This window comes from Myxocyprinus asiaticus, chromosome 22, assembly GCF_019703515.2.
Source record: "Myxocyprinus asiaticus isolate MX2 ecotype Aquarium Trade chromosome 22, UBuf_Myxa_2, whole genome shotgun sequence".
Classification (NCBI taxonomy): domain Eukaryota; kingdom Metazoa; phylum Chordata; class Actinopteri; order Cypriniformes; family Catostomidae; genus Myxocyprinus; species Myxocyprinus asiaticus.
Window position 1 is genome coordinate 21,173,891 of NC_059365.1, and position 15,737 is coordinate 21,189,627.

Consider the following 15,737-nt stretch of genomic DNA (forward strand, 5'->3'; position numbering starts at 1 on the left):
ATTAATTTAGTTAATTTAATAAATGTATATGGGTCAAACAAGACAATGTAGCTGTAGACTTGTACGCAAGTGCTTTATTCGTATTCTTCCAAAAGAAACCACCTTTACCCTTAAACTAAGTGTAGTGTGCATAATTGTGTGAAGAGAGCTAAATGTGCATTTATTGGTTTATATTATATATTGGCTGTTAGGACTCATGCTGAGCTTTTAAGGTCTGCCATTAGACCCCTGTCTGTAATTCCATTGAGCACTGGGACTGCTGAAAGAATGATTTGAAAAGTTCCACAACTGTAAATAAACTAAGCAGAGAGCAGGCTGCTCACCAGCCACAATAAAACATGGCACATCAAAGGACTCAATGAGCCTGAAGAATGCTAATGAGAGCAAGAAAGCTACAGCAAAGGAAAGAAAAGGAGAAAGCAAAAAAAAAAACAAAACAAAAAAAAAAAAAAAAAACAAGAGAAAAGTTATGGATGCAAATGAGGTACCTCTCTCTAAAATGAACTGGACAGGAAAAAGTTCAAGAAGCAAAAGCAAAAGGCCCAAATTTCACAATAGGAACAGAAGGACACAAATTGTGTCACAGATAAAGTTTAACAAGTCTTTTTTATTTTTTATCTAGCTAATCATATGGCAAAATGTGTTATTGTAACTCCCAAAAGTAATAAGAGATGCATTCAATAATATAAAAAAAATAAAATAAAATATTAATTAGATATGTGCAGTACAGTGGTACCAAAAAGTATTTTGACACTTCAGCTACAATTAAAAATGTATGAATGTCATTGCATTAGAAAGCAAAATATCAAAAAGTAACATCTGAACAAACAAATGATTTTATACTTTTTTTTTTCTCTCGAACTAACTAGACTGACCTGATGCCAAGGTGATTTTTTTTATTGGATTTATGAAGTCAGTTCCCCTTAAAGGGATATTTCACCCAAAAATGAAAATTCTCTCATCATTTACTAACCCACATGCCATTGCAGATGTGTATGACTGTTTTCTGCAGAACACAAACAAATATTTTTAGAAGAATATTTAAGCTCTGTACGTCTGTACAGTGCAAGTGAATGGTGACCAGACCTTTCAAGGTCCAAAAATCTTTGCTTTAGAAGCAATATGTTAAGTCCTTTTTTAGGTCTTTTTTACTAAATCTCCACTTTCACTTTCACCATCTGAGAGTGAAAGTGAAAGTAGAAGTGGATATTTATAGTAAAAAATAAAGGATTTCAATATTGATCTTTTTCTCACTCAAAGCCATTGCATCATTTCAGAAGACATGTATTGAACCACTGGAGTCGTTTGGATTAATTTTATGCTGCCTTTATCTGATTTTTAAAGCTTCAAAGGTCTGGTCACCCTTCACTTGCACTGCATGGACCTACAGTGATGAGATATTCTTCTAAACATCTTTGTTTGTGTCTTGCAGAAGAAAGAAAGTTATACACATCTGAGATGGCATGAGGGTGAGTAAATGATGAAAGAATTTTCAGTTTTTGGATGAACTATCCCTTTAAGTTCACACAGGTGTCCAAGCAGAATAACCAGAGGTGTACAACTGTTGTTCAACTAATATGTGACAACAAGAAAAGTGTCCAAATATTATTATTATTTTCTGTCTTTATTTTAAAGACATTTTATCATCCTTTATATCCATTTCTATTTTATCATCCATTTTTTCACTTCAAACTTCAACCTTAAACTTGCTGCCTTTCTTTAAAATAATTTCTACTTGGTTTGATATTTTGTTATTTAATAAATAAATGCTTGTATTATGTCATGTTTCCGCCTCAACCTCATTTATTAAAAAGCAAGCTTAACTTGATCTCCAAACAGCATTTAAAACTTCATTTTTAATTTTTATTTATTTATTTATTTTTAGCACTTGAAAGACTGGAAATTGAACAGGAAAACATTCCCAATCTACTCTTTGAACACCTATTTTTCCTTTTGGCTACATAAGACTACAATGACCATCCAAAGTTCCAAGTTTCTGGCTAATATTTTATTTATCTCTACTAACTCTTACCCACAATCCATCTTGTTTTACTTGTGGTTTGTCATTGGCAGCATTAGCTTGAATGTGTTTGTTCGTTACCTGTCTGTCTTAACCTTCAATTCCACATGATGTCACTTCTGCATTATCTCATATGCATAATTAATTCATATATGAATAATGATATCTATATATATACACACACACACACACACACACTACTGTTCAAAAGTTTAGGGTCACTTACTTATTCTTTATTTTTTTTTATTTTTTTTTCACATTTTATTATAATAGTAAAGTCATCACAACTATGGAATAGAAATGGAAACATGGGAATTATGTTGTGACTAAAAAAATCCAAAATAAATCAAAACTATGTTATATTTTAGCATCTTCAAAGTGGCCACACTTTGCCTAGATTTTGCAGAAATGTACTCTTGGCATTTTCTCAACCAGCTTCTTGAGGTATCACCTTGGGATGCTTTTTAAACAGTATTGAAAGAGTTCCCATCTATATGCTGGGCACTTAGTGGCTGCTTTTCTTAATTATTCAGTCCAAGTCATCCATTTAAAAAAACACATTTTTTTAAATATAAGTTTAGTTTTGTAATTAAATAAATTAATATGTTGGCACAATTATATTTTTGTCTACAAAACTAATTTTAAACATTTAAGCATACGCCTTCATATCAAAAGGTTTTTAAGGTCATGAGAAACATTTCAGGCAAGTGACCCCAAACTTTTGAACGGTAGTATATATATATATATATAAATTCTCCCCTAATCTATTTCATGTGATGTGTAGCAATGGAAAAAGCTTGCCACATCTTACTACTATTCATGAATAAAAGAGGACATGGGACACCACCACAGGCAGCAACACCAGGCATTGGGAAGCGTAGCGATGGATATAGGGGAGGGAAACGCAGAAAAGGTGTAGCCAAATCCATGTATGGAAAAGGGAGGAAAACAGGGAAAATTCCAGATGCTTTGTGTACTTCCCCATGAGACAGACACAGAAAAAAAGAATTAAGGAGAGCAGCTTGCTCACACGCACATGAGCAGAGTTGGAGAAAAAGATGAAGGAAAGATGTATGAAGGGAAAAGGAGAAAAGAGCAGAGTTCATAAATAGAGTGAAAGATGGATTGAGAGGCAAAATAAAAAAGAGAGAAAAAAAATCCCCTTAGAAATGGTTTAGATAGGATCATCCTCTGTAAAAATGTTTGTGACCCCCTGTGACTCATTAACTGAGAGTGGATACAGTTACCAATCCCATTTAAGAAATCTCCAAGAGAATATTTCACTCTGTTTCAATACATTAAGATCATACTCAATACTCTAACACATTGGTAACAGTGATTTTGGGATTATCGGGATAACCATGCCTGTTTGGCAAAATAACAGATGTGGTAGTTCGCACCAGTGACAGATCTTAAAAATACCAACAGCCTCACAATGTATAACAGCAATCTCAAAGGGTAATGCACATTTCAGTAAATTCTGAGTGCATAATTTGTCATTTGTGTCATCTAGTTCTGTAAGTAAAAATCCAATTAATTTTTCAATAGGGGAACTGGTTTTTAACACTAACTTAAAAACCTATAAAGACAGACCTACTGTATACTGTGAGCTCAAAAGTTGTTAATAGATGGAATTTGCTTCTGTTGAATCCATCAGTTTTCAACTTAATAAAAAAAGACGGTGAATAACTACACTAAAAAATAGTGAATAACTACACTACTAACTATCTGAATACTTTGCAGTAAACTTACATTATATTGTTTCTATACATATAATCAGTGATTTTCAATCAATATTTTTATATAATAGTTTTTGTCTGATTTTCAAATATTTTTGGCTTCAAATAAAAGCTTGTGTTCATGTGATTCACCTTGGAGCTGGTTGATTCATGCCTTAGAATGCTTTTATGAAGTACTTAATGAAATCCATATGGAATAAATGAATGGTAAAAATGATTTTAGAACCAAGATGGCTGGAAAACTTTTGGACGGTACTTTTGCGCTTTATTTTGTGTATCTCTCATTTGATATCAGTAAATTGTCTTAAACACTCAGCACTTTATTTGGAACACCTGTACACCTACTTATTGATGCATTTATCTAACCAGCCAATAGTGTGGCAGCAGTGCCATGCATAAAAACATGCAGATAAGGGTCAGGAGCTTCAGTTAAATTTCACATCAACCATCAGAATGGGGAACAATGTGATCTCAGTGATTTCAACCGTTGCATTATTGTTGGTGCCAGACGGGCTGGTTTGAGTATTTCTGTAACTGCTGATCTCCTGGGATTTTCACGTACAACAGTCTCTAGAGTTTACACAGAATGGTGCCAAAAACAAAAAACATCCAGTGAGCGGCAGTTCTGCGGATGGAAACACCTTGTTGATGAGAGAGGTCAACGGAGAATGGCCAGACTGGTTTGAGTTAACAAAAAGGCTACGATAACTCAGATAATCGCTCTGTACAATTGTAGTGAGCAGAATAGCATCTCAAAATGCACAACACATCGAACCTTGAGGCGGATGGGCTACAACAGAAGACCATGTTGGGCACTTTATTAGAACCATAGTGTTCCTAATAAAGTGCTCAGCGAGTGTATATTGGCAAGGCAGCCTTCAAACACCTTCATCTCTAGATATCAGTATAGAATCGGCCATTGAGAAACCTATATCAGTCAACCACTGATGTGTGTGTGAAAGAGATTGAGAGAGTGCAAGAAAGAATTTAGTTGGAAGAGAAAGGTGTATGGCACTGCATCTTATGTAGTGTTGTAATAGATTTTGCTGTGCCTGCACTATTCCTGAAAACCCTCAGAATTTCCCCTCGCAGTAACACACTACTGTATCAGCATATGCTGCCTGTGTCACACGGTTAACTCAAGCCTGCCTTTACTAAAAAGCATTCCAGAGCGCCACTGCCTTAATGAAATGGCCCAGTGCCACATCTTCATTGACCACACCACCTTTCACTGCATAATGACAACCATGCTGAAGTCAAGCAAACCAACTCCCATACTGCATACACAGTCAAAACCACACCGCACCTGTTGCTGTCACTGTTTTTCCCCAGAGGTTAATGTACAGGTAGGGAGGAAAAAGGGAGTCTTACATAAAAACAAGCAGTAGGTCGGCCTTTGAAGAACCAAACACAGAGATGGAGATGACATTCTACAATAAAGTATGCTCTGTTTTTAAACACATTTTGATGACACTACAACAATCTCCTCTAAACACACACATTCACCACTCCTCTATGATCGTCGGTTGTAATGGAGCACTTACAGCCATTAACTGTGTTGTTGTGGCCCATGCTGTGTAACATCTCCCTGCTCCCACTGCGGGAGTTTCGTGCACTACCCCAGGGGTCGTTGTCATAGGAACCAGAGCGGGCTTTCATCTCCTCCTTTAGGATCATCCTGCCGATCCCACCCTGAATCTGAGACAGAAAGAGAGAGAACGATTCAAACAAAAGAAATAGAAAAATAGGAGTGAGTATCTTTTTGAAGCATATGATGTAAGAGTGATCAGGTTGATGCTGACTGGTTGGATTTAGAATCTAAAAAATGGTTACATGGCCTACACTCGATTCCCAATACTAGATAGATGTTTTGAGAGACTCTGAGCTGAAAGATGAGCTAAAACTTGATGACCTAGCTGACCGCTGATAATCAAAACCAGGAAAGCTTTATCTCATTAAGAATGTAAGTCTTTATTACAGGCTAGAGGGCAGAGTACGATGGATCACGCTGTGAGAACGTAAAGACAGAGAAGGAGCGAAATAGAGAGCGAAAGTGTGCTTTAGTGACTTACTCTTTGAAGACCGTGACTCCAACCATCCTCTTCTCCTCCTGATGAGTATCTTCTCCGTGGAGCACGTAGAGCTGATACAGAAAGAAAGCGAGAGAAAGCAAGAGTGAGAAAGATGAAATAATGTCTTGATGAGGCATAAAACAGAATTAGTTCAAGCCTCTGAGTGAGTCACAACATATTATAAAATAAACAGCCTTGACAGGCAGCAAAAAATAAACAATATAAAATATATATGCTTTCATCCAATTTTAACTTATATTTGCCCTAACCTGCACATACATTTTTGCTAAATTTAGTCTGGGATTCAAAACAAACAAACATTCAAGCAAAGGGTACCTGTAGCTCAATTGATGCTAGCAATGTCAAGGTCATGGGTTCAACCCCAAATGAACATGCAAACTGAGAAAATTCATCCATTGAATGCACTGTAAGTTGCTTTAGATAAAAGCATCTGCCAAATGCATCAAATTAAATGCAAAGTGTGAACTGTAGAATTGCAGTATAATACATGGTAATTATGACAGTTGCTTGGCATATCAACCGTTTTCACAATTAGGGATTACAGGATCTTTACTGGCATCTCTGTACGTATGTGGAAACTGTAGGTATGATTACGGTTAGTATGTACAGCAGGAAGGCCAAATTCCAGTAAAGGGCACACATTGTAAATTATGAATTAATTTGTCACCTACATTTAGGAGAGCTGGTGTAATGGTAGTAATCAGGCTCTGATTGCTGGTAGTGTTCAGGCGAGTAGGCTAATGAAAACTTGGAAGAATGGACAATGTCCTCACTCGTCTTGCTCTTAGCTGCTGGATTGCAGTGATTGTCTGTTGGGAGAGGGTTCAATATAGGTGAGATGAACATTTTCAGGATCATGGATCTATGATATAGCCCATGATATAGCAGCTCATAAGTATACACTCAGACAGATGGAGCAATATACAGCAGAAGGAGAGAGAGCACAGCAAAGTGAAGAACAGCTATAAATGCCCACATACAGCACAGGAGGAGGTAATGACTCCAACACAAGATACAATCAATTCTCAACACTCAGTATAACACACCTGCATTTGACTAAATGACATGTATATTATAAAACTAGATTAGCAAGATCATAAGCTCATACATATCATAAAATATTAACTTATGTCTAAAGCAAAACTACTTTTAACTCCCATTTGTATAAATCATACAAAAAACCGACTTCACCAAGAAACACAGACCTCATGCAATATTCAGAATACCCAATGGTAAAGACTTCACAGAAATGAGAGACAAAACACAAGTGGGGGACTGGATGAGCACAGAAATGAAAACAGAAACAGATGTCTACAGAGTGAGAGAATACTTACAGAGTGAATGGTGACCGAGGAAAGTGGAGGTGGAGGGAATTGTATTTAAGGTGGTAAGGGAAAAAAAGAGGAAAAAATAATAAGGGAGGAACTATTTGCATTCCAAAGAGTTTTCAGTAAGCTTTTAAAGGACTAGTTCACCCCAAAAGGAAAGATGTGCCTTTGTTTACTCACCCTCATGTCATTCCAAACCCATTTGACTTTCTTTCTTTAGTAGAACACAAAAAGGGATTTTTTATTAAGAATATAGTCACTTTTTTATTTTTAATTTTTTTAATTTTTTTAAGTAAATAAGGAATGCAGATGCCATTTTTTTGTTTGTTTTGTTTAAATAACTATTTGATTTATTCATTTGCAAAATCAAGTTCAATTCACTGACTCAAAGAACCGGTCACAATGGTTAAAGGGATAGTTCACCTAAAAATTAAAATTCTCTCATCATTTACTCACCCTCATGCCATCCCAGATGTGTATGACTTTCTTTCTTCCACTGAACACAAATGAAGATTTTTAGAAAAATATCTAATTTCTGTAGGTCCATACAATGGATTCACATTCTTCAAGCATATTGCCACCTACTGGGCAGGGAGGAGAATTTATAGTTTAAAAGGACTTAAATATTGATTTGTTTATCACCCACACCTATCATATCACTTTTGAAGTTATAGATTTAACTACTGGATTACTTTTATGCTTCCTTTATGTGCTTTTTGGAGATACAAAGTTCTGGCAACCTTCACTTGCATTGTATGGACCTACAGAGCTGAAATATTCATCTAAAAATCGTTGTTTTGTTCTGCAGAAGACAGAAAGTCATACACATCTGGGATGGCATGAGGGTGAGTAAATGATAAGAGAATTTTCATTTTTGGGTGAACTATTCCTTTAAAAACTGTGACCGGTTCTTTGAGACTTTGAGTTCTTTGAGTATAATTGTTCAAATTCCTCTTTTTGTGTTGCATGGAAGAAAGACAGTAATATGAGTATGGAACTAAATTAAGGTGAGTAAATGATGACAGAATTTCACCTTTTTGGGTGAACTATCCCTAAGTTTGGTACCCACATGGTGGAGCAAATGATCTGCAGCATTTCTCTTTTCTGCATTACCACAGCTAAACAATCCACAACAATATTACACATTTCAATTACATGCACAGATCCACCATGTGGGTAGCAAAATAATCCTTGTAAAGTGTTCATTACAGGCTTGTGAAATGTGGATAAACACAGTACAATGGTACTTAATGCTCACTTCAATATTTCACACCTCTAAAACCCTAATACTAAGAACATCTGCGACTGTTATGGTGTGTTTTTTGTTCTCCAGGTGTCAGCAAAACATGTGGTGTCAGGGTATGTGCATTTAATCACAACAAAATATCACAGCGCACTTGGCCTTCGTGTGGTCTTCACATCACCTTGACTACATACAACTGTAAACAGAGCAAATACGATGGCAGAGACGGCTAACTTTTATCAGAGATCTCTTTATGTAGTATCTGAGCTGCCCAGTAAATAAATCTATACTATTAGTGCTGCTCTGTGCAAAACTTGTGTACAAAACACAGAAAAAAATTCCTCTCTCTATCGTATCCTGGATCTATGAGGTTCCATATTCATATGCTTATTAATCTGTACCAACAGAACTCCACAGATTTTAGTTTTTCTCCACAGATACTGTAAACATTATTATTATTATTTTTTTAGCTTCCAATAAGTGTGCTTGCTAATTTATAATATAATATCCAAAGGATCAATAAAGAAGTTTTAATTTATCTTTTAGAAAATGGCACAAGCCTGTAATGCACATACAGTACATATAGAATATACACATATAAATACACACACATACACAGGCATGCATTAAGAGGGAAAGATGTACTATTACTATTGTTGAGATAAAGGAGTTAGAATTAAAGCATTTTGAGGGGGCACATATCAATGCACTTGACAATGTCAAAAAAAGTGTGAGAATGCACAGACAGAGATTTGTATATAAACTATCATCTATCAAAGAATATTCCACCAATACTAACAAATGTAGTCTCTTAAACTGCATACATGTCAATGAATTGCATATCATAGTCACCAAATGTAACGTTCAATGTCTTTCCAACCGGTTTTCAGCAGTTAGAAAAACAATATGCCAGAGTAAATCATCTTGTGTTAGTTTTTTGCACGACACTTTCACACCTGCCCACTGCATGCTAAAACCTCAAGTTTGCCTTACTAGCAACTGTTTTTCAATAGGGTTAGAGCTTAACTTCGTATTCAGTGGGGGGTCCCTGTGGCATCTAAGGCAGCCACTTCCCAGTTGATCTTAAGCAGAGGGGGGCACGACAGGCTTTAATCATGCCTCAGCAAGCCTCACCCTCCTGTGGAAGGAAGGATGAGGTTGTGCCAGTTCTACATTCTACCATCATGCAAGAAATGGAAAGCAGGATGCTCTCTGATGCTTGTCAAGGCAACCTTCTACAAGAGGACTGTCTATGCTCTGTCACACCCTAATGTGGACTAAGACAGTGATTCTCAACTGGTGGGTCGTGACTGAAAAAAGGGTCTATAGCAGGGGAAAATTTTTTTTTGCCACAAATTCATGTTACTTAGTAGAAGCTAAACAAATTAGGCAAATGCCAACATGGACAGTCTGCCTGACATGCCCTTATCCTTAAAAACCATGACCAAAGACACCAGTTCACCTGCAACAAAGATAAACATGGTTTGCACCATTTTGCGTAATGAATTATTGGCTTTCTAAATATAATAAATATATAGCCTATATATTAATACATTTCCATGTTTTGTTTGCATTTTTGTTTTCAATTTTGTTACAATGTTGTGTACTAAGCAGTTAAAGTGTTAAGTTGTCTTAATTAAACATGACTTGCAATGTCAAGTTTTGGGCTCATAACTCAAATATCCTTGAACTTATTTTTCTTAAAAATCCATAGACATTATATCTCAGTTTTACTCATGTATGTGCAACTGAAGTACAGGCATACAGTATACGCAATTACATGGTGAAGTACGTTAATTTATGATTGACCTAGAATCATTTATAATCTTCATTATTTCAAGACGTGTTATTGTATGACCTAAATTTGAGTCCATTCAATTAAAATTAAGTTGAAATAACAACATATTAATAGCAAATCTGAGTCAAGTTTACTTGCATCTAGTTACTTTAACACAAATAGTTAAGTTTATTCTATATGAACACCGTTCAAGAAACGTGAACTTAATTACACAAGATTTGCAGACACAATTAATCAATTCAATTGAGTCAACTTATAAGGGTTTTCAGTGCAGGGTCACAAATTGATATCTAACGTAAATTGTGGGTCCTAAAGCAAAACCAGTTGAAAACCACTTGACTAAGACATAAGAGATACATATCTTTAAGATACATATTATATTGGGGTATTCTGCATGCAAGAACATTTCTAATTGGGCCATTCTTCTTAATTATTCAGAGAAAACTATAGGTTGACTAGAGGGTTTGCTTGGGGACAGTTATGAAGGCACTACAACTAGTCAGACACAACTTTCCCATGAGCCCATACAGCCTCAGGACTGAGTCTGAGGGAACACAGGCCGAGTCAAGCACACTGTACCATGTCTCTTATAGATGGGAGGTTTCCTATAGATGTTGGGCTCTCCTGAGGCTGAGAAGAAAGAGAGATAAAAAATGAAACATCTAAGTGAAAGACAGGAGGAAAGAAAGCAAAGTGGGAGGCAGGAAATGCTTTTTTGCACTTTCTCTTCAGGTTTCCATGGACATTTTATGTGAGATGGAAGAGAGTTTAGGCGTACAAAAAAGGTACAAAAATGGAACACGTCTTCAATAGACTGAGTAGAGTCATACTATAGACATATAGTATAGACATTCAGCAGTTATAGAGACTTCAGAGCCATAAAGGAGATATACTGTAGGATTCTCATTTATATTTCAATATGCTGCTGGATGAGTATGAAAGTGATGACAGCAGCCAATGAAGGGAATGTAGAGGCATGGCCTACCTGGTACATGGAAATGCTTGGGAGCTTGGTTTGTGGTGGGCGTGCTGGATCGGGCATCTAGCTGATTGTAATAGGGTGAACTTCTGCCACTCTCAGTGCCTGCAGCAAGCCCCAAGCCAATGACAGTAAATGAACCAGTGCATGAGTGCACAGTTACTGTGCACCCTAGCCACACACTCTTTATCAGATCAATGAACCAATATTAGCCAGGAAGGGACAGTATGTATTTCAAAACAGAAAAACCATACTGTGCAAGAGGGACGGGTGTATAGGATGTAGGTGTGATACGTGTGATGGGTGGGATACATCCCCCTTAATAACAACCACCCAAAAATATCCCAAACAATAATAGACAATAATAATAATATACAATAGTTATTATAATCACTTAATAAACAAATAAGTGTATATCAATCATCATAAAAGTTTTGACACTCCCACTTAATCTTTAGTATTACTAATCTCCACATTTTGGAATAATAGTAATAAAACAGATTAGTTTAACGGAATAGTTCACCCAAAAATGAAAATTTGCTGATAATTTAATTTATAATTTACTGGGATTCTTTTTAAACAGTATTGGAGGAGTTTCCAGAGCAACAGGGCACCTGCTTTTCTTTCAATATCTGGTTTAACTTCATTCCAAAAACTGCAATTAATTTAGTTTTGTATAGAAATTATATCTACAAAACTAATTCAATTATTTAAGAATGAGCTTTTACAACAATAGCACTTTAAAATCATGAGAAACATAAATTCAGTCAAGGGTGCCCAAAGTTTTGACTGGTAGTGTATGTTCTTTCATATAGTGCACGCTAAATATAAAGAAGGCAAGGCAACAAGGCATTTTGTGTATGTTCACAGTTTGTATCTGTACTGCCATGAGTTTTGCAGAAGGTACTCACCGTATCTGTAGTAGTACTGAGGAGAGCGAGGCATGATGGGAGACATGCCCTGCCTGCTGTAGGTGGGGGAGTCTATGTACCCTGGACTGGAGGATCGCCTCAGCCTAATGTCCATACTGTCGTACATGTCCTGTCCACATAGACAATAACATTCCGCACATTATTGTCTATATGAAACCCTCAACTGCTCAGTGGCCATATGGATCAAAATTAGAGCTGTCAAAATAAAGCGTTAACACATGCTAATTTTTTTAATTTTTTTTTTTATCACGATTAACGCATTTATCGTTAATACAGCATAAACACTGGTTGGAAGCTCGGAATCTTTGCAATGTGTCTGCCCGGAGTCATTACACTGATGGACACATCACAAACACACACAGGAGTGATTCAGTGTCAGTGATAAAGTGATGGTGAAAGGAGCTCTTTACTCTATTTGTTGTACAAAACAAGCCTAGATGGAACTTGTGACAGAAATCAAGTATTTTTGAACCTAAGTAAAGCATGCCAAGTCTTAACTATCACCAAAACGCAGAATGAGACATTTTTGTCTGCACTGGTGCTGACGCCCTGACGCGAATCATAAACGTGGCTTCACAATTGCTGTAACAAAGCAGATAGCCACAGTTTACCAGCAGATTAATATTGTGGAGGATGAGAGTTGAAGAGATTTAATGCCCATTGCAATGAATATGCAACCTATGTGGGGACTAGTTCTTTCAATTATTCAAACTCCCACTAAGATTTTGGAAAACGTTTAATGTTACTTGAATTGGTGCTATTTTAGTGTATTTCTATCTTTATACCGTGGAAGGCTTTGCTTGGAAAATTTTAATAAAGCACCATATTGTTACATATTTTTTGTTTTCTTTCCTAAGTAGAAATAAATGCATTTTGACAAGAAAATAAGTATATTTAGAGTGAAATTTCAGCACTTTCAAAATCTGCAATTAATCATGATTAACTTTGAAAGATTATGCGATTAATCGCGATTAAAAACTTTAATCGATTGACAGCACTAATTAAAAAATATTCACAGAGCAACAGGCTTTCAAGAAATAGTTCACCCAAAAAGGAAAAATCTGTATTTTAATCTGTATGACTTTCTTTCATATGCGGAACACAAAAGGGTAAATTTAATAAACATTCCAGTCATATGAGTAAATTATGTAAAAATGTCATTTTTGGGTGAACTATTCTTTTAATCAATTTGAATTTTTTGCATTTTTATTTTCAACACATTAAAGCAATAGTAAATATTTAAGTCAAAAACTTCTACCTGAGAATAAGGGGAGAGTGTGCCCAAGGACTGTGGAAATAAAAAAAGATTTAGAGAGTCAGTTTAACAGGAAGTCAGAGATAAACCTTCAGGGCCCTATTTTAAGAGTGCAAGCATTATGCGCAAGGCAATGCCTTAAATCATAAGTGCAATGTCAATGGGCATGGCCATGAAGTTTTGGAATTTTCGTACAAGCATGCGCTAAGTCTAGGCGCAAGTGGGTTTGGTGAAATCGCCCATGTAATGCGCAAAAGGCGTGACCAAGTGCAATTTAATTCTGAGGTTGTTTTCCGGTTATTCCAGCATCTCCGTCCTATTATGTAGTCCATTCCCTCAAGCACCAATGATTTAAACAAAGACAGCACATTCATAAGAAGTTGGTAGTGTAAATTGACTGTATGCAATGAATTAGAAGAATTGAAAATTATGTTCTTCTGTCCATTAACTTAATGAATGTCAGGCATATTTCTATGACAGTGACACACTTCATTTATACACATGAAAAATATGATTCTCATCAGAATTTGGATGTATGCGCCATTAAATTAAGTAATTATTATTAATCCTTTTCATCTACTGACACACAAATCATGACTAGTATAAACAGTGATTGTATCGGCACTTCACTTCTACCCATCGATTTTGATTTTGAAAAACTAAATTCATTGATTGAATATTTCTATTTTCAAATTACACTTCAAATGAAATTAAAGTATAATAAAAAATTATGAATTGGTAAAAAAAAAATCTATTTAATCCAAACATTTTAAGGAAAATTACTAGTCAAAATTAAATCATAAATACAATTGTAAATATACAATAATAATATATAAACATAGCAATAAAAATAATAATAATAATAATTATTGAAAATAGCAAATTGCAGCACTTCATTTACATATAATACACCCACAGTTTGCACGCCTACACCCACAGAGGCACAAAAACTCCCATCCATGCCCAGTTGTGCTTTGCGCTGGCATGAAAATTGCACTTAGAATTAGCGCTCTCACTAAAATTGGATAAGACATTGCACACGGTCGTAGCGCATTGCATTGCGCAATCATGAAAATAGAGCCCTCAGTCTCTTCCTCTATGACATCTGATATGTTAGGAGGGTAAGAGAAGCAAGGGAACGGAGCCACTATGATTAGACCTACCTACCTCCTGTCACACTGTTCATTTTCTACTCAGCAAGCGTGAATAAAGCAACATCACGTAATTGCTAGCATTTTCCAGGGAGGTGCTAAAGCAGGGGGGCTTAACCAAAAGCACTAATATTGACTATTAAAAAGATAGTTCACTCCAAAATGAACATTCTATCACCATTTAATCACCCTCATGTTATTTCAAACCTATATGACTTTTCTTCCATAAAACACAAAAGGAGATGTTAGGCATTGTGTTCCAAAGAAAGTATACAAATTGAGGGTAAGTCAATGATAACAGAATTTTTATTTTTGGGTGAACTATCCCTTTAATTGTGGGGAAAAACAGACACATAGTGCTTCACCAAATAAAAGCAAACAGCCAGCCCAAGGACTTGACACAAATGAGGTACTCTAAGCAAAGTGTACGAAGCTTGGCTAGGACCAGAGTGAATAGGCCGGTAAATTCAGGGACGGGGGAGACATGCTAAAAGTAAACTCAGAAGGGTTCTAGTGGCCCACTGGGGCAGTACCTCCCCATAGATGAGGTGCTCTAGCCTGTCATTGGAGCAGTATCTGTGACAGGGCTCATAGGACCAGAGGTCTGGCCTCTGAACCTCATAAATGGCTTTAACCTTAGGCAGCGCTGCCAAGTCTTTGTAATCAAGGAGCTCGTTCTCCAATTTCGCCTGAAGAGAGGGACACACGACAGATACACACACTCACACATGTCAAACACGATGAGCAGCACTGCCAGGTGACAACATCAACAACACAATTAAGTGTGGGAATGAGACTACGGCAGAGTTTGTGTACTTACAGAAGCATTTTAAAGCAAGTGCTGGCACAACACAATTGCATTCATGAATTAAACTGTAATTTAGTTCACAACTGCTAAAACTGTCATACTGGATATGGAAAGGCTGTTTATGAAACAGTCTCTAAGTTGTGTATATACATACACTTTCCTTTTTCAAAATTTGCAGGCTTTATTTAGGGGTGTATATTACTATTGTAACTGTACTTAAATACTGTACTAAAAAATAGCTAATAGAGAACTTACTCTAAGTATTATTTTGGGAAATTGGGAAACTGAATACTAGGGGAAAAAAGTCCCTTTTTTTTAGACATTTAAACTACAAAGTATGTTTCACTGGTTATCATGACATGAATCTATCCTCTATAAATCGATTTTAAGT

At 36.1% G+C, this 15,737-nt stretch overlaps 1 protein-coding gene across 7 annotated transcripts in view; it reads right to left on the reverse strand.

Moving 5' to 3' along the window:
• Positions 1 to 15,737, reverse strand: part of ablim3 (actin binding LIM protein family, member 3) — a 115,166-nt gene that overhangs the window by 5,042 nt on the left and 94,387 nt on the right. For 2 of the 7 annotated variants that reach the window (XR_007892517.1, XM_051649815.1), the window contains exons 10-17: positions 15,072 to 15,227; positions 13,391 to 13,420; positions 12,112 to 12,241; positions 11,207 to 11,305; positions 10,801 to 10,851; positions 6,524 to 6,661; positions 5,832 to 5,902; positions 5,304 to 5,457 (exon numbers count right to left, since the gene is read on the reverse strand). Coding sequence is in view for 1 of the 7 variants with exons in the window: in XM_051649815.1 (XP_051505775.1) it covers positions 5,304 to 5,457; positions 5,832 to 5,902; positions 6,524 to 6,661; positions 10,801 to 10,851; positions 11,207 to 11,305; positions 12,112 to 12,241; positions 13,391 to 13,420; positions 15,072 to 15,227 (829 nt within the window). In the remaining 6 variants the exon portion in view is untranslated. The remainder of the gene's footprint in view (positions 1 to 5,303; positions 5,458 to 5,831; positions 5,903 to 6,523; positions 6,662 to 10,800; positions 10,852 to 11,206; positions 11,306 to 12,111; positions 12,242 to 13,390; positions 13,421 to 15,071; positions 15,228 to 15,737) is intronic. The other 5 variants (XR_007892519.1, XR_007892518.1, XR_007892522.1 and 2 more) reach the window with 5 other exon arrangements.